The sequence below is a fragment of the Mustela nivalis genome (assembly GCF_964662115.1).
Source record: "Mustela nivalis genome assembly, chromosome: 17".
NCBI lineage: Eukaryota > Metazoa > Chordata > Mammalia > Carnivora > Mustelidae > Mustela > Mustela nivalis.
This window is the reverse complement of record NC_139036.1, coordinates 30,865,746-30,887,808: the sequence shown is the minus strand read 5'-3', so window position 1 is coordinate 30,887,808 and position 22,063 is coordinate 30,865,746. Positions and strand designations below refer to the sequence as shown.

Genomic DNA, 22,063 nt, shown 5'->3' with positions numbered 1-22,063 from the left:
GGTTCTTCCTGTGGTTGTGACAGATTGCAGAGCACCCAACCCAAGCAGGCGGTGGGACAGCTCTGTGTGTGCATGGCTGTGGGGAGGCCACGTCAAGTTTTCCTAAGCCGTCCCCTTACTGTTCAGTATGTGTCCTGAACTGTCTTTCACATGGGCTGTCAACCATCAAGGTCAAAACTGACTTTTCCCCCTTGTTCCCAAGATCTGGCACAGGCAGGTGTGACTACTCTGCTAAATGAATAAATAACGAAAAAAAAAAAAAAAAGAAAAAAAAGGAAACTCAAAAGACCAGTTTCCATCCAGAGACCATGTCCCCTGCCACAATGATAGGGGAAGAAAACCAGGGTCTGTGCCATCCAGTTGCCTGAGCCCAATGCCCCTGGATCCCTGGGAAAACCCCTGGGGTGTGGGGCATATGGCAGGCCCCACCTTGGGCAGTCCCCGGGCTGCTATGGCTCCAGGCCTTACCTCTTATTGTCCTTCCCTTAGGGCTTCCTCCACCTTGGGTACCTCCTGTCGCCGTCCCCGAAAGTCTTCATCTGAAAAGGAGAGGCAAGTTGCCTCCTGCTCCACTGTGCGGGGCCTCATCAGGCATGTCCCCCAGGCCAGGCAAGAGAGCCGACCCAAGGTTCTCCATACCTTTTGTTTGCTGGGGCACATGCTGATCCTGGGGTGGACGGGGTGGGGAATGTATGGGTGCTAAGAGGCACCAGGGCACGGCATGGGGTTAGGACACCTGACGGCTGGCCTGGCTCCATCACTGAGGTTGGACAATTTCTTCCCTCAGCTTCCTCATCTGTAGCATGCGTGGGGAAGTGGTACCTTCCCTACAGCCTCTAGCACCCTCCTAGCCCTTGTTTCCAGATGTCTCCTGACCCCTCAAGGGGCCCTCTGCTCTGAGGCATGAGGATCAGATTCAGCTGCGGGTCTACCAGTGTCTTCTGGCCCATATGGCCTTTGGGAAGGACTAGATGAACACTGAAAGTTCTCTGGGCCCAGAGACTGAAACTGCACAGCACCTGGTTCTCCAAGTGAGGCCCCTCCGCAGGGGTCGGGGTGTCTGTTCCCTCCCACCCTAGAGAAGAGACCCTGGAAACAGCACCTGACACTGTGCTCCAGGTAGAGACCTATGTGGAGGTGCTGCTGGGGCCCCCTTTGGCGGGGGTGGAAGAAAGGGAGAGACCATGTGAACCAAGAGGGAGGACCTATTTCTTTGGGTCACCTGCCCACCACCTCCCAAGATGTGTCCCCCAGGTTGGGTCCACCCAGAAAACACCAGGCCCTCCTCTTGGAAGGTCACCGATGACAAGGAACTTAGCATGAAGCTCCCCGTCCCGCCTAGACTCACCACAAGTGTGGCCCTCCACGTCGTCTAGGAGGTTAGCCGTTGACACCGCAGCTCCCAGCCTGGCGGGCCATTCAGGAAATCGGTCTCAATGATGCGTGGGCACTGCCATCATCCGCCCAGTTCTACCAGTCCCTGTCTCTGGCCTCTACCACCCACTCCCAGCTCAGGGACATCTACCACACCAACATTACCCCCAACACTCCCCAAAGCCTCCTTTCCCTGGGATCAGGGGAACAGACAGGGCCCGACTTTCTAACCCAGCTCCCATCTCTGGGGCTGGAGAAGGGAGTTCCCTTCTGTTCCCCTTTGGCTGCTCAGCTTCTAATATCCTGGGCCCATGTAACAAGCAGGGGTGGGAGTCTGGGTTAAAACGTGGAGAACCTTATTTTTACTCAAGAAACTGAAAGCAAGAAGGCAGGGCCCAATGTGCTTGAAATGGGGAGGCGGCAAGATCTATGAGTCAATTCAACTCATGAACTTAGGGAGAAGTGTGCTGATTTCAGTGGAAGAACCACGTTTTCTCCCAAGAGTAGATGAACCCAGCCAGAAAGTGAAGATGTCATGAGATAACTCAAGACCCCAGAGAAGTGGGATATGCTGGCCTACTCCCCAGCCCGGTAATGGGGCTCCAGACCCGGCCCTGGGCTGGCCTCCCAGTGCATGGCGCAGGGGGTGACCACAGAGCAGGTCCCAGTCCCTGGAGAGAGTACAGCAAAGGGGTCAGCTCTCTCAGCGTCCACGCCCCCACCCTGCGCCAGGCCGGAAAGGATACGACTGGTGCTTGGACAAGTGTTTCCTCTTTGACTTCCTCATCCTGGTCTTCTCGGAGAAGGCCCTGGCCAGCTCAAAAAGCTTCCTCCGGGTGGCTGGGGCAGAGAGACCTGTGAGCCACAGCCGCAGGGCCAGCACTGGGGTGGTGGCAGGCAGCGGGGCGATAGGAATGGGGGGGTGCCCTCTCCTCCCCCAGCAGGGAGGCTGCCACCCCAGCAGGCCTGCAGGGGCAGCACAGGCCACCAAGAGCGGGCCCGCGGGCAGGCAGCCCGAGATCCAGGCATTCCTGCCCCAGCTGCGGCAGTCAGCAACACTCTTGGCTGTCTTTCCCACCGCCTCCCCCGCCCCCTTTGCCACCTCCAGAGTTGGTTCTGGGATTTCCATGACTAATCCGAGATTTTCCCCCAGAAATGGAGCCTGGAAGGGTGGCAGCCTCATTCACACATGCTTGTGTGGTGGGGAGGGGAGGAGGAAGGCTAGGTGCATCCTGGCTGGCAGGACTTTGTGGGAAGAGGTCACAAACCCTGGGGCCTCCTGCCCACAGAAAGTGGGCTTAGCATGGGCCCCTCCACTCATCAGGCCTGGCCAAGTCCCCTCAAGCCACAGAGGACATGAACTCTAAAACTGGGGTGGGAGTCGGGGGTGGGGAGGGCCACACATTATTATTTTTCTACAGACAGCTGGCTCAAGAGGATTTAAAACTTAATTTGTATCCAGACTCAGCTGCAGAGGGAAGTGAGGCAGGAACCAGCCTGCGATTAAAATGTCACTTTGGTTCACCAAGAGTCCACTTCAAAACTCCAGCTGGCTCCCTCCCTCCTGTGAGGCCACAGGGCTTGTCTTCGAAGAGACGGGGAGGGGGCAGAGGCCGGACTCACATTTTCCCATGTGTTTCAACTTGTCCCTGAATAAGGCATCTTCAGACACAGCAGGATTGGCGTCACTGGTTCCTGAAAGGGGAAGGCATCTCTGAGGGCTGGCTGGAGAGGGACAGCAGCTGCCCAAGGCCCCCAGGGGGTCGTGGGTCAGGGCCGGCCCCACAAGACAGGGGTTCGGCCCAACCCTTCCATCTGAGGAAAGGGGCAAAAGATCAGGCTTCTTCCCTAAAGACACTAGGGATCTGAGGAACACTTCTTTCTCCACAGAGCCCTCCTTGCTAGGTTTCTTTGTGTACAAAGCAGGACCACGGCTGGGGTGCCTGGGTGGCTCAGTGGGTTAAAGCCTCTGCCTTCAGCTCAGGTCATGATCCCAGGGTCCTGGGATCCGAGCCCTGCATTGGGCTCTCATCTTAGCGGAGAGCCTGCTTCCTCCCCCCCCCCCCCACCCCTCTGCCTGCCTCTCTGCCTACTTGTGATCTCTGTCAAATGAATAAATAAAATCTTAAAAAAATAAATTTAAAAAAAAAAAGTGTTGTTTAAAAAAAAAAAAAAGCAGGACCATGGTATGGTCTGTTGCATGCGTGGAGAGCCGCTCCCACAGCCTTCTAGCTCCCCGCGTTTCTGACCAACTCTGCATTCCGTGAAGTAATGCTGGCAAGTTGGTGGGAGTATTTACATCACGGGAGTCACCCGACGCTAAGCACTGGGGTTTCCCCTGCACCCTGAACTGCCGCTGGCCTGTAGCCCGACCCGGTGTGAGAGCTACTACGGGAATAGAAGGGAGGGGCGGGCACAGAGCAGGCCTTTGGCTGCGGTGATTCCCTTCTCCTCCCTGCCTGGGTTGGTCCCTCCATTACCCCCTCCAGACATGAAGTTCTGGACTCATTAGACATAGGAATGAAGACAAACCCAGCTGCCACCTAGAGCCTCCCTGCTCACCCAGCGCCCACGTGTGTCTCTCGCTGCCCTTCTAAAGCTCCTGCTCTCCACCCTGCAGCTCAGCTAATCCCAAGTCACCTTGCCTGCTAAGTCCCCTGTGAGTCATTATGATCCATCTCAGCAGCCCTCCTGTGTCAAGCTCATTCAGGATCAAGGACGAGAGACTGTCGTTAAAACTCCCAGATGCACATCTGGTGGGGCCTAAGCTCCGAGCCTGTTGCTTATGAATCGGTTCCATGGGATTTTCTTTCTTTGAGCCGGGATCAGCAGAGCTCCGCATCCCTCTGCCCCTCCACCCCACTCTTCGGAGTGATGTAAGGTGGGCCTCAGGCAGAAGCTGTTGCTGCTCTCTCTGTGGTGGGCAGCCTATGTGTGGCTGGGGGCGCTGGCTGGCTAGGGGCCGTGAGGCACGCACAGGGACACGTGGGTGGGGTCCAGGTGTCCAGTATGGAACTCAGGTCTTCTGGGCCTCTCTGCCCATGTTCCCAGCTCCAGCTTGACCCCTGTTCGTGCATCCCAATAGCCTGCTGTCCAATCCTGGCCGTCCTTCAGTGAGCTAGGGCTCCCAGAGGGGCCTGGCCCTCTACTGAAGCAATTCTTCCCTTTCACCATCTTGCACATGAAGCTCAAGATTCTCTTCCTCCAGCATGAGGATGGGGCCCGGCCAGGGCCGATATAGCCTCGGCCCGTGAAGGAAAGAACCATGCCCTCCTCACCATGAGCAGCTGCTCTTAGCAGTGTGTCCTCAGCTCTGCTGGCTTTAGCCATCTCTTGGCTGTTTCTCTTGCATTCCCCATGAGACCATAAGCTCCCCCAGGGCAGAGATGAAGTGTTGGAAGTCTCTGAGTCCTTCCTGAGCCCACCCACCATGGGACAGCTATGCTGTGGTGTGTCCCTTCTTGCCCAGGCACCTTCTGAGCAGTTCAGCCGGACATGAGCCAATCCCAGGGGAGCTCCAGCAGCCATTGGGTTGGCAAGAGTCCGAGTCTGCCAAGTAGAGGGGCCACATCACTCTGGGTGAGTGTGCTGGTGGGCTCGGTGGTGGGCTCAGAACCTGCCCCTCCAGCCTCTTCCCCCCCCCATCCTTCCCCAAACTCCAAATCTGCAAAGTCCAACTAAAACCAGGGAGTTGAGCCTCTCTGCCCTCCAGACCTCTCTCCCAGGAAGCCAAGGTTACCTGGGGCAGGAGACGGAAAGCCAAAGTCGTTTCCCACAGCCACGCTGCTGCTGGATTTGGATTTCTGGGACTCATATTTCAAACGATCTGGAAAATGACCACATTGCTGTCAGGACAGTGAGCTCTCTCCCAGCGGCACCCTGGGCTGAGGTGCAGGAAGGCTGCCGGAGACCAAGCCCTCAGATCTCACAGGACACACACAAAATATGTGCACACATGTCTTCCGGCTCTCCAAGAACCAGCTGGGCCACAGAAACTCCGGCCCTCACAAGCACCTGGAACAGCAGGAGACCACACTTAGGTAGACCCTGAAACATCACACAGTCTGACCCTTCACTGATAAGGAAAGGCCCTGGGGCGCCCGGGTGGCTCAGTGGGTTCAGTGTCTGACTTTTTCCACTTGGCTCAGGATCTCAGGGTTGTGGGATCAAGCCCCACGTCCATCTGGGCTCCATGCTCAGTGGGAAGTCTGCTTGGTATTCTCTCTTCCTCTCCCTTTGTTCCTGCCCCCACATGTGCTCTATCAAATAAATAAATAAATCTTTTAAAAAAGTAAAATAAGGGGTGCCTGGGTGGCTTGGTCAGTCAAGTGTCTGTCTTCAGCTCAGGTCATGATCTCAGGGTTCTGGGATCGAGCTCCGAGTGGGGCTTCCTGCTTAGCGGGGAACCTGCTTCTCCCTGTCCCTCTGTCCCACCCCCTTCTCCTGCTCACTCCTCTCTCTCTCTCAAATAAATTAGTTAATTAAATTAAAGGCAAAGCAAGACCAGGCCCTGAGGCCCCCCAGCACCTGTACTGCAGAGCTGGGGCGCCTTCTCCCTGCACACCTGATTCTTCCCAACTACACACTGGCAGTCACATACACACATGTATACACTCCCACTGGGACCCTCATAAGACAGACCTCCCACAGGCCCCTCACTATACCCCACTCGAAACTCACTCCCACCCTGCAGGGGAAAGGCTGCCAGGTTGCGGAGTAAGGTCTCCAGCCAAAGACAACCCAAACTGTCAGAAAATTTGAGAGCTCCTGCTCTGCCAGCCTCCGTTCAGGGAGGCACCCCCGGACCCCACTCCAGACACGTGGTACCAAGGCCAGTGCCTGGCACCCAGCGAAGTGCAGGGGAAAGAAGAGGGCCTACAAAGGCACACCTGTCTTCCTCTGAGTCCCGGGGAAGGAGAAGAGTTGGCTGGGGACTCGTGTCCCTGTTGGCAGAATTCTGGGATTCCCACAGGATAACACGGTGGGGGCCGTGTATCAACGGGCCCAAGACCACTTTGGCCTCCAGCTCAGTGCCGCCTCTGAGCCCCAAGGCTGAAGCCACTCCAGCTCCCCTCCCCAGCCACAAAGCAGTGGCCGCAGTGCCCCCCCACCCCGGCCCTGGGGCACCACCTCTCTCTAGGGCCAGCAGGAAGTCCCGGTTGCGCTGCAGCTCCTTCATGAACTCCTCATTCTGCAGGAAGAGTGCAATCCTCTCGTCCTCCAGGTACTGCTTCCAGCGGTTCTCCTGGTCCCGTGGCCCGGGCCCAGCCACAGAGGACAGGCCTCCCTCGCTGTTCCTGGGCTTGGAGCCGCCGGGGTTACCCTGAGGAGGGGAGTAAGGGCTTTGAATGGCTGCTCACCAGGGCACATGCTGCAGAAACATCCATGTGTATCTGGGGATGCACATGTCCTTTCCCAGCTTCCTCCAGCCGCGCCCTGGGGCCTGTACCTGCTATTGGGCCCTAGTGGTCAGCCGAAACCTAACTTAGCAGGCAAGGAACCTCTCTTCTGCGGAAGAAGCAAGGACTTAAAAACGATGTTTCCTCCCCCTTGGGCCACCCAAGCCCTCATCTACAACCTGAACAGTCCTGAAAAGTGATCTGCAAGCCATGCGTTAGCTTGGCTAGCTCCCCATAGAGGTCCAGGCTCAAAACTCTCCCTATTCTAGCTGCCTCAGGGTGAGGCCCCCTTCCTGCAAGGGCGCCTGAGACTGTGCCCACATGAGGGGGAAAAGCTGCCCCTAGCCCTATCCCAGAGGAGGGCGGGGAGGTTCCTGGACCCTCTGCCATTGGCTGCCCCCATGCCCACCTCCCTCCAGCCTGGGTAATGGTTGTAGCCACAGACTCCTCCGGGCTGTCACCTTCCCTGGGTGGAACAGGAAACCTCCAGGCCCAGACAGGAAACGAGGCTTTTGGTTCATCATTCTTTCCCTGTGAACCCAGGCCAACAGAAATAGCTCAGCCTGGGCTTAAACATCAGGAAGTGAAATGGGCTGGCACAAACCGGGAGCGAGGAGAGATGCTAGAAGGCCACTGCCCCTGCACCCCCATTACCTGTATGCTGTCCAGCTGCTGGGGCAGGATGCGGAGAAAGTCATCCGGGAGGTTGCCCAGCAGGGGTGGATTCCAGTTACGATAGCGCCTATGGCTCGATGCAGGTCCGGAGCCCAGCACATCGATGCTGGAGGATGAGAGGTAACAACGAAAAGGGAACAGTCAGGCCCAAACACAGGAGTCCCGGCCCATCACACAGGTGATCCTGCTCAGAATGGCATTTCTGCTCTGAAGCTTCCCACGGCCTCCAGGACAAAAGCCCAGTGCTCTATCTCATCTTTCCAATCAGGCCTCTGCTAACCTCCATCTCAGGCCCTGGCCCGTGCAAGACAGTCCCCACTTTCTGGCCACTCTGTGCCCTCAAGGTCTCTAGGCCTGGAGCCCTCAGTGTTCTTGGCACTCAAGCTGGGTGTCATGGGTTTACATGCGGATATTTACGAATGTCCTCTCAAAATAGCAGGCACGGCCCGAGCACCCAGCACAGTGCAAGCTCACGGCTGCTGAGGAACAGGTGTGCTCCCAGTGACCAGACCCAGAAGCCAGCCCAGCTGCCCCAGTGCTGGTTGGCTGGGGTGGGGGACATGGGGATGTCGGGATCCCTACAGAGCAGAGCGGATCCAGGATCTAGTTCTGGCTCAGTCACAGTTGGCAGGGTGGTCCTGGGCAAGACCCTGCTCCCCTCTGGGCTGAGCTTCCTCATAGAAAAACCCATCTCCCTGCCGAGGTGGGCAGGAGCCCCTCGTGAGGCTGTGTCTTGGGCAGTGTTGGGAAGAGGCCACACTGAAGGTGGGATGGAAAGGTTCCTGCTGCAAGGGGTGCCCAGGGGTAGCTCTTCATAAGCAAGGTGCCCTGCTGGAGGTCCGTGTGCCATGGCAGAGGCTGCTGATGGCAACAGGGGTGCAGCGGGGACAGGAAGAAAAGCAGTGGCAGGGGCCCTCCCTGACCCCTAGGTCCCCCCAACCCGCACTGCCCTCGGGGCTTGAGGGCAGCCCAGGGCCAGGCCAGGAGCTCCCCACCCCTCCTCAGCAGCCTGCAGCGTGGCAACCGCAGGACACGTGTTCTGCTGAATCAGGGAAATGACACACACAGAAGGCAGCGGGCCGGGGGCGGTGGGGCCGGCCGCTCTCGCCTGGCTTTGATTTGTCTCCAGCTCCAGGAATCCCGCCCGCCCCCTCACTGGAGGGGAGCTTTTCCGGGCTGCCGCTGACTGTGGAAATAACTTCCTTTCCTTTTCTATTTTGGGCGGGTGGCCTGGCAGGGCGAAGGGGGCGGCGGCAGACGGGGATAACAAGCTGCGAAGTGCGCTGTGGGAGCCAAGGGAACCCGCCCGCCCTCCTCATCCACCCGCTCGCCGCACAGGTGAGGGAAGGCCCGAGAAGAGCCTGCATTTTAACCCAACCCAGGACTCCGAGTCCGAGGCAGATCTCTCCCCGTATCACTCTGCCGCCTTCTGTCCCTGTTGGAGGCTTCACTTCTCCCAAGGGCCTGAGGCAGGGGAAAGAATGCCCCCTGTCCCAGGGACGTGCGGACCACCTGTGGTTGGCCTCAGCACAGAGAATTCCTCTCCAGGGTCTTCCCCTAGGTCACGGGTACCCACTCCAACTCAACCACACCCAAGTCACCCAGGAAAGTGAGGAGGGAGAACCCCGATGGTGCACTGAGGCACCTCTAGCCCTTTGTTACTGAGCCCAAGAGGGGACGGGGACAAGGAGCAGGAGACCCTCCTCAGCCCAGTTTCCCTGGCTGCTGGGCCCGTGGTCCCGAGAAAGGTCGGGCCCAACCCTTCTGGGGCCACGGGCCCTGGCAAAGGCAAAGATGAGGTCAGCCGCAGCTGCAAGAGCCAGGGGGGCCCTGAGCCCAGGCGGCCCAGTCAAATCCATTGTGGTCGGAAAGGAATGTCAGAAATGAGCTGAGAGGCAAATAAAAAACTTCCAAGGCTGTAATTTCAACGGGAAAACGGCAGGTGGCCTGTGCGGAGGGGTAGCTCTGGGTCTCAGAGACCTCCTTCGTTCCTCATTCCGGAGAGGGCAGGCTGGAGGAGGGGAAGGAGAGAGAAGGCTGCGAGGCTCTCCTGGCCCAGACCCTCTGTCCCAGGACCCCAAAACTAAAATTTTCCCATCAGACCCCCAGGTTTACCCATGGACCATCAGACCCTAGAAGGATTTCAGATATAAACCTTCCAGGCAGGATTTTTGGTAGAGTGGACACTGAAGGATGCCTGGGGGGCTCTGTGGGTTAAGCAGCTGCCTTCAGCCTGGGTCATGATCCCAGCATCTTGGGTCAAGTCCGCATTGGGCTCCTGACTCAGCAGGGAGCCTGCTTCTCCCTCTGCCTGCTGTTCCGTCTGCTTGTACTCTAGCTCTCTCTCTCTCAAAATAAACAACAACAAAAAAAAAAAATGGACACTGAGGACCAGAGAGAGTCAGGCCCTGTGTGTCAGAGACACACAGACCGTGTAGGTAAAACCTGGGCCCAGGGGTCCTCACTTTCCAGGCACTCATCACTGGGGTCACCCTGCCTGTTGTCTCAGTAGGCCAAGCTCCCAAACCCTGCCCCCACCAGAAGCCCCTCAGATGACTGGAGGAGCCAAAGGGGCCTCCTGCTATGCCTCCTCCCCTCCAACCCCAGCAGCCAGAGATTCTAAAACACTAACCAGATCCCATCACTCTCCAACTCAAGCCTGCTGGCTGTAGGATAAGGCCAAACTCTTCAGAGGACCCACAGAGCCCCCATGATCAGCTCACCTCTCCAGCCTCATGGCCATTCCATTTCCTGGAGTTCCCCAAAGTTCCCGAATGGTTCCCCTTCTCCTGCCTCCTGGCCTTTGCACATGCTATTTCCCTTGCCTGAAACGCCCTCCTGTCCTCTGCTTCATCAGGACACAGTGTGGACATGAATTCCTCTAGACTGACTTTCTTGTCTCCCCACCCCCAGTCTTTGCCTCCCCCCACCTCTAATCTCCTCAGGGGGGCAAGGCAGTGCTGTATTCATCCCAGTATCACACAGATGGTTCAGCACCTGCATACTGCAGAAGACTCGGTAACAGCTGAAATGAATGTTCTCGAGAGAGAGACTGAACGAGACCCTGGAAACAGCCTGCCAGTGGACCTGGCTGAGCAGGGCCATCCTGGGGCAGAGCCTGGCCCTGCTTCTTCTGAACACTGGCCTCTGTGGGAAGGCTCACCACCGGTCTCAATATTCCATGTTGGAGCTCAGAGGCCAGCTGTGCAGCCCGGGTAGGAAGGAGCAGTCAAGCACAGGTGACAGGTCTGATCCCTGCCTGGGACTGTGCTAAGTGCTCCATGTGCAGTATCTTTTGATCCTCGAAGCGGTGCTGAGCTGGGGATTAGTATTCCCATCCACAGGTGAGGGGAGCGAAGCTCAGAGAGGTTAAGTAGTGAGCCAGAAGCCACACAGCCAAAGCACCTAAAGCCTCAGAAGCTGGGCAGCTGAAAGAAGGGGGTAGGAGAGCACTTTTTTTTTTTTTCTTTCCTGACTCAAGTTCTCTGCCCTGTATCCTTCCCAGGCCCAGTGAAGCCTTCGTTTCCAGGTCAGGGCCCTGAATCTCAGTCCTCTTAAGCCTTGAGTTAGTGCTGAGGTCCCCTTGCCCCCAACAGTGGCTTCCACCCTGAGTGGCACCACCCCTGTCCTCACAGCAGCTGCAGGCCCAGCTGGACAGGGAGAGGGAGGATGGGGCCTGGGTATGCACACCAGGTTCACCATGGGATTCTGCCTCTTATGGCCTTGGTTTTCCCTTCTGACAAACAGGCAGAACCACTTTGCCTAGTAGAAGCTCGATGTTTTGCAAAAGCATCTCGGGATATTTTTAAAAATTAATAATACGTCAAAGGGAAATCACTTAGCACCGGGCTCCATGACCCTGCCAAGGCCTCACCCAGACCAATCCATGCACTCCCTGCCTTCCAGCCCGCTGGAGCCTCCTGGTACCACCTGTAGTAAAGGGGAAGACCCCAGCTCTGCTCCTGTCCCCGACGCAAAACATTGTTCCCTCTGTCCTGTGACCTTCCAGGCCTCCATCAGCTCCCTGAACTGCAAGTGCAGACTTTTGTCATCAGGGAGGTGACAGACACAGCAACGATGACATTGGTTTTGGAATCAGAATGGCCTGAATTCACAGCTCAGCTCTGTGGTCTTGGGAAAGTCATAAAAACTCTCTTTGGCTTAGTTTCCTCATCTGTGAAAGGGGGACACTAACAGAGTGCTCATAAGTCTTTCAAGGATTAGAACGTGACAGTGTACACAGAGGGCCTTGCTGGTTCCCAGCACTTGGGAGCTGGTGGCTGTCATCATGACACACAGCAAAGGTCTCCATGACCATGGCCTGAGGTGCCCAAGATCCCCAGAAGGACAGATCCACTGGGACTGGTCCCCTGTCCCATCGTATCCCCCCAGTTCCTCAGCACCCCAGCGCTGAGCCCTTCGAAGGAACTGCAGTTCTAGGACAAAGAGGCAGCCAGACTCCAGCAGCTCTGCTACCAACACATGGCACAGAAAACAAGCTCCTCAGAGGTCACTGGACCGGGTGGCAACCAGCTTCATGTTAACCCTCCAGGTTACTGAGCCCCTCACCTGGAAGAAGTCTTCCAGGACCCAGCAGTCTACTATTCCTCTGCCTCCCCTTACCAAACTATTCCAGGAAAAAAGACTCACTTGCTCCCACTGCCTAAAAATCCCCATGACATCCCTGGACCAGGGATCCAAATAGATATCCATCCCATCAGTTACCGCCAACTGCCTGGGAGGTGTTGTGTGGAAGGGGATTCTGACATTCTGTCTCCACTGAGCAGGACAGAGCCCAGTGGTCAATTAGCAATGTGGGCCATGATCTCAGTGGGGCAAGTGTCCATACATAGTCCCTGTGTTTGCTTCTCCCACTTGCAGGGGCCTTGACTGTGAGATTCCGGAAGGCAGCGCCAAGCCCCATGTAGCTCTCTGTCCCATTTCATGTTCAGCGTAGCACCTAGCCTAGAGGAGCCATTCAGTGAAGGTTTGTGCTTGCGCTCCTTCCCGTGTGGAAGTTCTCCTTGTTATCTAACTGCAGTGTCTCTTGCTGCAGCAGAAGCCTGTTCTTGGTGGAACAATACCCCGAGGGGTCCATCCTAGTTTCCTATGGCGTTTGTTACTCAACCTCAGCGACTGATCCCTTTCCCCACCACCCTGGGCTCCAAGGGGAGTTGGGTTCTCACCGGGGAGGTGGTGTGGGGGGCGCCAGAGGGTAAGGCCTGTCGAACATGTGCATGTGATAGGCTGGCGGGGAGTAGACAGGCGGGGGCTCTTCATCAGAGCTGTCAGGCTCCAAAGTCCTTTCCAAGATCTAGATCAGAAACAACAACAAAAAGACGTGTTAACGACCTTTCTCTGAATTTGAATAACATTCAGACAAAACCCAGGGCTGCCAAGGAGGTATCTAAGGGAGCTCCATGCCGCTGGGGCAGGGTAAACAGATAGGACCACTGCTTTGCCAAACTGCCTCGTTTTCTATAGAGCTGAATGCATGGCTGCCTCTGACCCTACAATTCCAACCTACTCCATGGGCATGAAAGCACATGTCCCCAGAAGAATGTTCAGAGCAGCATTACCCATCCAAGCAAGGTTTAAAAACAGGCCAAACAAATCACGGGGCTAGAAGTCGGAGCAGTAGGACCTCTGTGGGGGTGCAGCAGGCTGGGAGGGACACCAGGGGGATTCCAGGCTCTGTGGATGTTTCCTGACCCGGGTCTGGGGCAACTTCATTGAGCCGCACATGTATGGTTCCCGTACTTTTCGGTACATGGGTTACTTCTGATAAATAACATTAACATCATTCGTACACTCTCTCAAAGTAACTCGGCATCGGTTATCTCGCCTGAACCCCAAACAATTTGGCAAGGTAGGATAGGGATCGTTACCCCATTTTATACATAAGGAAACTGAGACCCAGGCTAAGTGACATGGCAAAGCCATATGCTCTTTTCAGAGGTGAGTCTTCAACTTGGACATGGTCTCCAGAGCAAGGATCCATCCTTCAAGCACAATCCCCACACGCCCTGGTTGGATTTTTAGGGCAGAGGGTAGCAAGGGGAGTACCCAGGATGCCTCTCCCTCCTGGACATCCAGAAGCCAGATAGATAGAGGGGCAGGGAAAAGCAAAGGGCGCAGCAAGGCCCAGAGTTCCTGTTCCATGGACTGACCTGGATCGTTCCCCAGAGATCCACAGAGGAGTCTGGGGCAGAAAGCAGAAGGCAGGACAGGAGGCAACGTTCTACCAGGAGATCCCAGGTCAGATACACCCCAGCTGGCCTACACCTTAGCTTCCAGCTCCCTGTCTTCTGCTCCCCACTTTTGTTCCCATCTCCTCCAAAGAACACGAGAAGGGCTCAGAGGCCATCAGTTGGCTTAGAGGCCCTGCATTTTAACTTCGAGTGAGCTTACAGAAATCATGCTGAACTGCTTCTAAAAGCCTGGGTGCGGCCGGGCTGCTGGGGCACCTGCCCGCCCTGAGCCCACCCCTGCCTGGGCAGACAGGGTCTCACAGGGACACCCTGGCCGGTGGGCTGGTGGGCGGGCACACGCACAAGTGAGCACATCTCTCACACACCGTGCCACACTGTGCAGACACGGCCAGCCTGACCCAAGGAGGCCTCCCGCCCTGGAATGCACTAACGTTCTTTCCTTTCAGGCGGAAAGTATTTAAACAGATGCTTTTGCTGAAAAAGAAGAATGTAGCTGTTTTGTGGGCCACTGCTCTCCTTAGCCCAAATTTCCACCAGAAGAAAAAGAGAGAGAGAGAGAGAAAGAGAAAGAGAGAGAACACTGCAAGTTCCAGTCCAGTTCACGGGGGAACCTCAGGGGCCTGGCATAGGACAGTGGCTCAGCACCTAGCTGGCGCACCCAGAGAACAGTGTTGCTTCTGTCCCCATCCCTCACTCCCTGCCCCTCGGACCCTGCTGCTCGGGGAGGGGATCCGGACCGGAGCCTTGAGGCTAACTTCCTCAGTGGCCAGCCAGCCTGGCCCCACTGAGGCTGGTGTGAGGGAGATGGTGAGGAGGGGAGAGCTGTTTGCCGAAGGAAGCTGCTTGGGGCTTCCTAGGCCTTGGCCTGTAGCAGCCCGCCTCCAGACTCAGGGAGATCAGGCCTCCGTGGGGGCCCCAGGAGGCCCCCCTCCCCTCACAGCCGCGCCTGTTCCTCAGAGCCGCCTCTGGGGGCTGCAAGACCAGACGCTCATCAGAGGCTCCTGGAAAAGAATGAGGAACCGCCAAGGAGGCAGGCGGCAGGCCAGGCACGCTCCAGAAAGGCTGATCCCGAGTCTCTGGGGAGAGTAACCCCAGCCATGTTCCTGGCCTCCCTCAGCCTCTCTCCCCACCACCCCACCAGCCACAGTGAGGTTGTTCTTCTGGCTCTAAAGGTGCTGAAGTTTTCAGCTCTGGGGCCCCTTGGCTTCACTCAGTGTGGGTGATGGATGCTTGCCAGGTGCTCTGGGGGCTAGGGTCTGGGCCATTGATCTGACAGGACATATTTCTCTGTGGCAAGGATGCCCCCCGGGCCAGCCAACCATCCATCAGCCCCCAGCGAGGGGCCTTTTTCCAGTCAGCAGTTAGTGTCATTCCAGCTGCTGCTCATAAATTTTCTGAAGCACTTTCCGCTGGCTCGGGAATTGCCTGCCGATGGGCCGGGCGGAGCTCCAAAGGTGGGGGTTTGGGGCAACAGCCAAGGAGGGGTGCTGAGAAGGGGCTCAATTCGGAAAGCAAGAGTCTTAGAAAAACAGAAGCACACACAGTGCAGGCCTGTTGAGGGGATGGTGAAGACCCCTGGAGATTCACAGGCCCGTGGATATGGAGGCCATGGTCAAAGGAGGAAAGATTATGCTACCCTACCTGGCGACCGCAGAATCAACGAGACTGCGGAAAGGGTCAGAGGATGCAGAATACTCTCCTTCCAGCTCACACTTAAAGGATGTATTTGCAAACACACACACACTCACCCCTCCTTTCCACAAAGAGGATGTGGGTTTTCTGAGACTGCTTCCACTGGCTAATCCAGGCAGTTCAAAGGAGTGGTCTCCCAAGGAAAGAGACTAAAGAAACCTGTGCAAAGACAGGAGCAACATTTATTCACTCAACAGGCGTTCCCTGGGTGCCTGTTATCTGCCAGGACCGTCCTCGATGCTGTAGGTGACACGGGAATGAGGCAAATGTCATTGCCCACAGTGCTTCTCCTCCACCTGGAGGGAGAAATCCCAGGCCGCACCAACTAGGGGAACATGGGCTGGTGGTCTTGGCCTGCAGGAGGGCTCTGGCTGACAAGACAATCCTGGATGCCTGCGGGGCTGTGTGGACCAGGAATCTGAAGCCGTATCTGGGTCTAAGTTTTCTCCGTCAGTGAGGATAATAAATACTCACCGCCTCACAAAGTGTAAGAGGACTGCAAGGACAGAGACATCTAAAGCCTGTGGGATGGTGCCCGGCACCAGCTGGGACTCAGTGAAGAGTAGAGTTAAATGCCATCTGCTGGGCCCTTCCATCTTGTCCGGGGCCGCAAGTCCCAGATGCCCCCTCAGGCAGTGACCCGATCACAGGAAGGCTCCGTGTGCCCCTTCTGCACCCAGCACAGCAGGCCCTCCAGAGACCAGGGGGTCACATTTACTGGACTCAGTGGGGCCGGGTGGACCCTGAGGCACCAAGATGGTCCCCTCTCCCCCTGCGACTTCACTGATCAAGGAGGGAACTGCTCAGAAACTGCCAGCTGCCACCGCCATCATGCCTTGCTCAGAGGGAATTTAACTAGTACGTCTGAGGTCACTCCTCTTTGGTTGTTCCCTAGGCTCTTTCTCCACGGCCTGGTCTTTTCAAGTTCCGGGTCTCTGCGGGCTCCAGAGGTCCTGACAGATGGTCCTGCTGCCAGCTCCCTCGTGACTCTCGCTCTGTTTCACCTCTGAGCCTTTGCACAAGCACTTCCCTCTACCTTGCACACCCTGTCCCTCACTCCCCACTCTTTGGGCCTCAGCTTGACTATCTTTTCTTCTGGGAAGCCATCCTCTCCTGCTCCCACTTCTCCCACCAAAAGCACTGGCCGCTCCCAGCTACTATGGCCTGAGTCTTGCGAGCTCTGTGCCGGCAGAAACTCCGTCTGCCTTGGCCAAGGGGGACACCCAGAAGGGCAAAAAAGAGCCTTTCTAGGAAAATACAGGCTAGACGGCCCCAGACTGGAATTGGACTTCAGTATGTTGGGGTAGGGCCCAAGAGTCTGCTTTTTTAACAAGCTCCTCAATTCTGATGACCCCCTTAGTGGGGTCTGGTACTGTGCCTGGCACACCACCGACTAGGTGTGCCATGTTTGTTGACTGCATGATTTCTGCCCATAAAAGGCCACTGATCGGCTTGGGTACGGGGTTCCTGCGAGAAAGTGGCTACTCGCGCGTTACAACCCAGGGCTAACAACCCACGTCCACTAAGAGGTTCGGACAGCCTCGGGCCTGGCGGTGAATGATCGGGGCCACGCCCCTACCTCCGGGGGAATGCTGTCCTCCGAGTCAGAGCTGTCCTCGTAGACGCTGCCGCCACCGCCCTCCAGGTTCATCTGAAGGAGCTGGTCGATGGTGGCGTCCACTGCGCCGCTGTTGGCGCGCAGCACGCACTCGATGATGTCGTAATCCATGTTGGGGAACATGGTCTTGAAGTCGTCCATGGCCTGGTTGAACTCGAGGCGGCGCACCTGACGGGCCGGCCGGCTGTTGTTGAGCTCCTGCGAGGCAGCCGCTCCGGCCCCGGCCCCGGCCCCGCGCGCCCCGGCCGAGCCGCCCCCGCCGCCGCCGCCGCCGCCGCCGCCGCTGCTGCTCCGGCGGAACAGGCTGGTCATTTTGCCGAGCCGCGGGGGGAAAATGTTTGCGGCCCGCGCCGAGCCCCTGCCCCCGGATCCCTGAGCCGTGGCCGCTCGCTCGGTGCGCTCGGGGGGCTCCCTCCCGCGGCTCCCAGTACCCTGGGCGGCCAGGCGGGGGCGGGGCGCGCGGGGTCCCCGGGTGGGGAGGCTAGGGCGCAGGGCCACCGGCGGCCCTGGGGGAGCGGCCCTCGCGGGGCGGCGGCATCCGGGCCAGGGCAGCTGGTCATCCACACCCCCGGGGCATCCTGAGGCCGAGGGTCCCACCTGAAACAGAGGGAGGCAGAGTCAGGGGCTGGATGCCTTGTGCTTTCTCTCCAGCCAGGGTTCTAGCACAGGACTGCTACCTCTTAGCAAGGGCTAACTCTGGGCCGGACACCGTCCTAAATGTTCTGGGTGGGCTGACTCCTGACACTCCTATGAGGTAGGTGCTAGTATCCCCCATTTCGCAGATAGGAAAATGAGGCACAAATGCTGAGGAAGGGGAGGAATTAGGATTTGAACCCAGGACCATGGCCACTGGTCGCAACCATTACTCCTACCACCGAGTAGCCCTGAGGATCTGAGGCAGGAGGGGCTCTGTACAGGCCCCATCCTGCCCTCTGGTCTCCAGTCCACCCAGTCTCTGCTTCCCACATCATGGTCCCAACTTGATCCCACCATCACGGCCTCCGATTTGTGGAGAGTACCATCAAATCTGCATCAGAAAACTGTCCAGCCCCCTCACAACAAGGCATGTACATCACTGCCAAGGTCACATTTTTGTTAGTGCAATCAACCTAGAGTTGAATATATCTAAAAACCCTCAAATTCTGACTTTCTCATGCTTATTCCAAGATTTACAGTAATTTTGTTAATTGTAGAAAAGTGGCAGCCTTAGGGGACTGTTCCATCAAAGAATATTTCTTAAGTTTGACACAACAGGTACAAAGCTAGATTTCCTTTTCTAGGAGTTGGGGTCATCATCTTAACAGCTGACATAGAAACATTCGTGTGACCAAATCAGCATGATGCTCTTGCCTGCCATGATCTCAGCTGTCAAACAGCTGGTGGGTGGTAAGAAGGACCAGAGCAGAGGAGTGTGGAAGGTGTAGGAGATGGGCTCTCACTCACCCCAAGGTCAGAAGATCTAGCGCTACCATTGATTCCTTCTGTCCCTTTTCGGTCTGCCCTGGCCTAGGTTGAATGAGACTGCATATTGTTTCCCAGGGGCACCATGCTAAGATGCTAACCTCCTTCAAACCTCTGACTCCTTAGAGGAATGTGGAAATTGTCCAGGGCTCCTGTTCTGGGGCTTGTTGGGTGGGTGTGTATCTGCCCCATCCCAGAGAGGTGGGCTGTACTGAAGAATGGAAAACTAGGGACGCCTGGGTGGCTCAGGTCATGATCTCAGGGTCCTGTGATTGAGCTCTACTGGGCTCTGGGCAGGGAGAAGCAGACTGTGCCAAACTGGGTCATGTCCTCGGCTCCACAGGAGAGTGCCCCCCCCCCAGCTTGCTCAATCTCTCAAATAAATAAATAGGTAAAATAGTTTTAAAAATTATGGAAAACTAGAAGCACTTGGGCCCCACACAGCCTCTGGACACTGATGTCACAGAACTATAATCCCTCCAGCTTCTGGAAAACACCTATTCTAACACTCTGGTGTATCTACATCCAGAGACTTTCTCTATGCCTCCACTACCGTATGTATGCATTTATTTTATGGAAATGTGATCAAACCATAAATTCTACACAACATCTTTTTCCACTTAATAATTTATGTAGCCATCTTCTCCTGTCAGAGCGTATAGATCTACTGCATCATTTTTAATGCCCGAGTAGTATTCTGTTCCCAGGGTGAAGCACGATTTATTACCCAACTTCTTTCACCGGCTTGACTTCCCAAACGAGCAACTCGGAGCCCAGAGAGGCCAAAGCCATTTTAGATGGAAACACAGAGGGGTGACCTCAAATGGTCAGTCTGAGAAGTGGGATGAAAATGAGCACAGGAAGGAAGCCAAGTATGACATGGCGTTCCATAGCCAGCTTTAGATACTCCAGGTCTACCCCCATGTCCACATGTCTCCACCACCTCTGCCACATCAGAAGGTCAGAGGATGCTGTTCTGACTCTTCCAGAATGCTACACTAGAGCTACCACCTTTGTCCTGGGCTCTGGAAACCTGCGCTGAGGCTTCTAACAAAGACCTCGGGAAGGGGTGCCTGGGTGGCTCAGCGTTAAAGCCTCTGCCTTCGGCTCAGGTCATGATCCCAGAGTCCTGGGATCCAGCCCCACATCGGGCTCTCTGCTCAGTGGGTGCCTGCTTCCTCCTCTCTCTCTGCCTGCCTCTGCCTACTTGTGATCTGTCAAATAAATAAATAAAAATCTTTAAAAAAAAAAAAAAAAGACCTCGGCCTGCCATCTGCTATGCTGACGTCATCACACATACAGGTCAGTGCCTTGTGTTAACACCCTCTCTGGAGTAAAGCCACCTTCTCGCTGCCCTGCAAGTAATTTATTAAGAGATAGAGGGACTTGACTCTCACTTGGCTAAGGGCAAACCCGTGGAGAAAAAAGCCAGGACCTGACCCAGCCCTGGTAGAAGAAGAAGGAAGATGATGGGGGCCACACTTCCCCCATGAGCAGCCCCCTGGATCGGGCCCTTGGGCTGTGAGTGTCAGGAAGATTCCTGCCGTTTACAGGAAGCACAGTGATTCAGAGTCAGGCCGCCGTCCCTGCTCTGCCGCTCCCCCACTGTGGGACCTCGGAGTGTCCTCTCCTCTCTATGCCCAGTGCCTTCACTTGTATTTATGGGACGTCGATGAGAATGAAACAAGATCATCACCCAAGTAGTGCCTGGAACAGAGCGAGCTGCCTGACTGGTGTTGCCACTGTCCCAGGAGCCTGGCAAAGAGCCAGGAGCAGTCGGGACACTGGCCAAACCCTTCCCCAGAGTGGAAGGGGTGGGCAAGTCCTTCAGGCCTTAGAAGTACTGCTCCTCGAAGCCCCAGGGGAGGCTGGCTGGCCTAGGCAGCTGGAGACACCACAGGTCAAGCCGCCTCCTCTTCCATTTACCCCGGGTTCGAAGCCTAGAAAAGCAGCACTTCCTGTGTGCGCCATGATATGGCATGGCTGCCAACCGTGGGCCAGCCCCACAGCCTGCTCCACATGTCACATGAAGACCCTGACCCCCAAGACTTGTCAGAGTGGCTTAAAGACATGTGGCCAGTAGTGGCAAAGCCTAGACTTTTCCCATCGCATGCCGATGAGAAAGTGGCTCAGAAACGCTAATGGGAAGTGTGGGGAAACGGGATTCGTTGTTCAGAAATACCGTCTCCACAGGGCTCTGCCAGAATGCACAGGCCCCAAAGCCAAGCTGCCTATAATTACCACCAGGTGGGGCGATGCCAGCCCCCTCACCCTGTGAGGACCCTCCCTCAATGAGCTCAAGTGCAGAGTGCGAAGCCAGGGCTGAGGTAGGCTAGCATGGCTGGGAGTGGGGAGAAGGGCCATTATCGGGGTCAGTCTCATCCAGGCCAGGCTCTCTTTTGCAACCAGCATGGCTCAAATGAAAAGCAATTTAAAACACATGGAAGAATTAAGGCAGGCGACTTTGGTTTACGGGCCTGTGCCAGGCGCTTTCACATTTCATCTTTATTACAACTTCAGAGATAGACACAATAGTCCCCATTCCACAGCTGTGGAAACCAGTTCAGAGAAGTCAGGCAACCTGCACAAAGTCACACAGCCAGTACAGAGAGAGACCAGAATTAGAAACCCACTTCCTAGGGGCCAAAAGTGCCCAGTCAGGCTTAGAGGGCTAGGAGCCAAGGAACCTCAGAAATGCAGCCACGTGTGGCTCAGGCTCAGAAGACTGGGCACGGCCTAGCTGACATTCCAGCAGAGGAGATGTGACCTAGACAGCACTGGGGGTGGGGTGTCTGTTGGCCTGGCCCCAGAGCTGGCTCTGTGACCTTGGGGAAACTGCTCCACCTCTCTGAACCCCAGCTGCCAGGTGCTAGCAGGACACCAGAGGGAGATAACCCCTGACCCACTTCTGAAAAGTGGAAGTGAATGAAACCCGTTGAGCCTGTTAGATGTCTTGGTCTTGGAGGCCAACTCCTCAGCTCTCCTAAACTCAGGGCTCTGAGTGACCGGGGGACAGAAATCCCACACCTGTCCTCCCTCAGGTCCCAGGGAGCCAGGCCTTCCACTTCCCCATGAAGGAATCCGGGCCCAGGAGGAGGGGGATAGCAGCCTGCCAATCCTCACTCCAAGTGAGAGGAGACAGCCAAGGCCTGAGTCACTCCTGGCCTGGCCCAGGGAGGTGGGCCAGCTGCCCAAGTGCTGTTCTCCTGACCTTGCCCAAGGTCAGTCCAGCCAGTCTCCTGCAGGACCAGGTAGGGTCCCCATGGACCTGTGAGAGCCCGGGAGCCAGAGTCCTGGGCTCCCACTCTGACTGGGGTCAGCAGAGCTGTGTGACTTGGAGAAACGACTTCACTTCTCTGACCTCCAGTGTCCTCATTTGTAAGAACAGGTGTAATGCCACCTGGAAGGGATGTTGTGATGGAGCTTCTGTGGGGGTCCGGAGCTAGTAAGCACCCAAGGAGACAAGTTGCCATGGCCTCAGGCACCTTGGCCCTTGGCTACACTCACAAACTGAACAACCTTATCCAGTCCTGTGGCTTTAAATACCATCTACCCGCTGAATACAGGCTCCCAAATTTCTCTTGCCCGGAGGCCTCCTGGGAACATGCCCTTCAACTCGACACCGCACAGCT

At 56.4% G+C, this 22,063-nt stretch overlaps 1 protein-coding gene across 3 annotated transcripts in view; it reads right to left on the bottom strand.

Annotated features, from left to right (window-relative positions):
• Nucleotides 1–22,063, bottom strand: part of CUEDC1 (CUE domain containing 1) — an 81,805-nt gene that overhangs the window by 3,437 nt on the left and 56,305 nt on the right. For all 3 annotated transcript variants that reach the window (XM_082706004.1, XM_082706005.1, XM_082706006.1), the window contains 9 exons: nucleotides 16,932–17,567; nucleotides 12,635–12,762; nucleotides 7,428–7,554; nucleotides 6,505–6,697; nucleotides 5,114–5,200; nucleotides 2,998–3,069; nucleotides 2,121–2,214; nucleotides 1,349–1,407; nucleotides 469–539 (listed from right to left, as the gene is read on the bottom strand). In XM_082706004.1, coding sequence (XP_082562130.1) covers nucleotides 472–539; nucleotides 1,349–1,407; nucleotides 2,121–2,214; nucleotides 2,998–3,069; nucleotides 5,114–5,200; nucleotides 6,505–6,697; nucleotides 7,428–7,554; nucleotides 12,635–12,762; nucleotides 16,932–17,282 — 1,179 coding nt within the window. In that variant the 5' untranslated portion in view covers nucleotides 17,283–17,567 and the 3' untranslated portion in view covers nucleotides 469–471. The remainder of the gene's footprint in view (nucleotides 1–468; nucleotides 540–1,348; nucleotides 1,408–2,120; nucleotides 2,215–2,997; nucleotides 3,070–5,113; nucleotides 5,201–6,504; nucleotides 6,698–7,427; nucleotides 7,555–12,634; nucleotides 12,763–16,931; nucleotides 17,568–22,063) is intronic.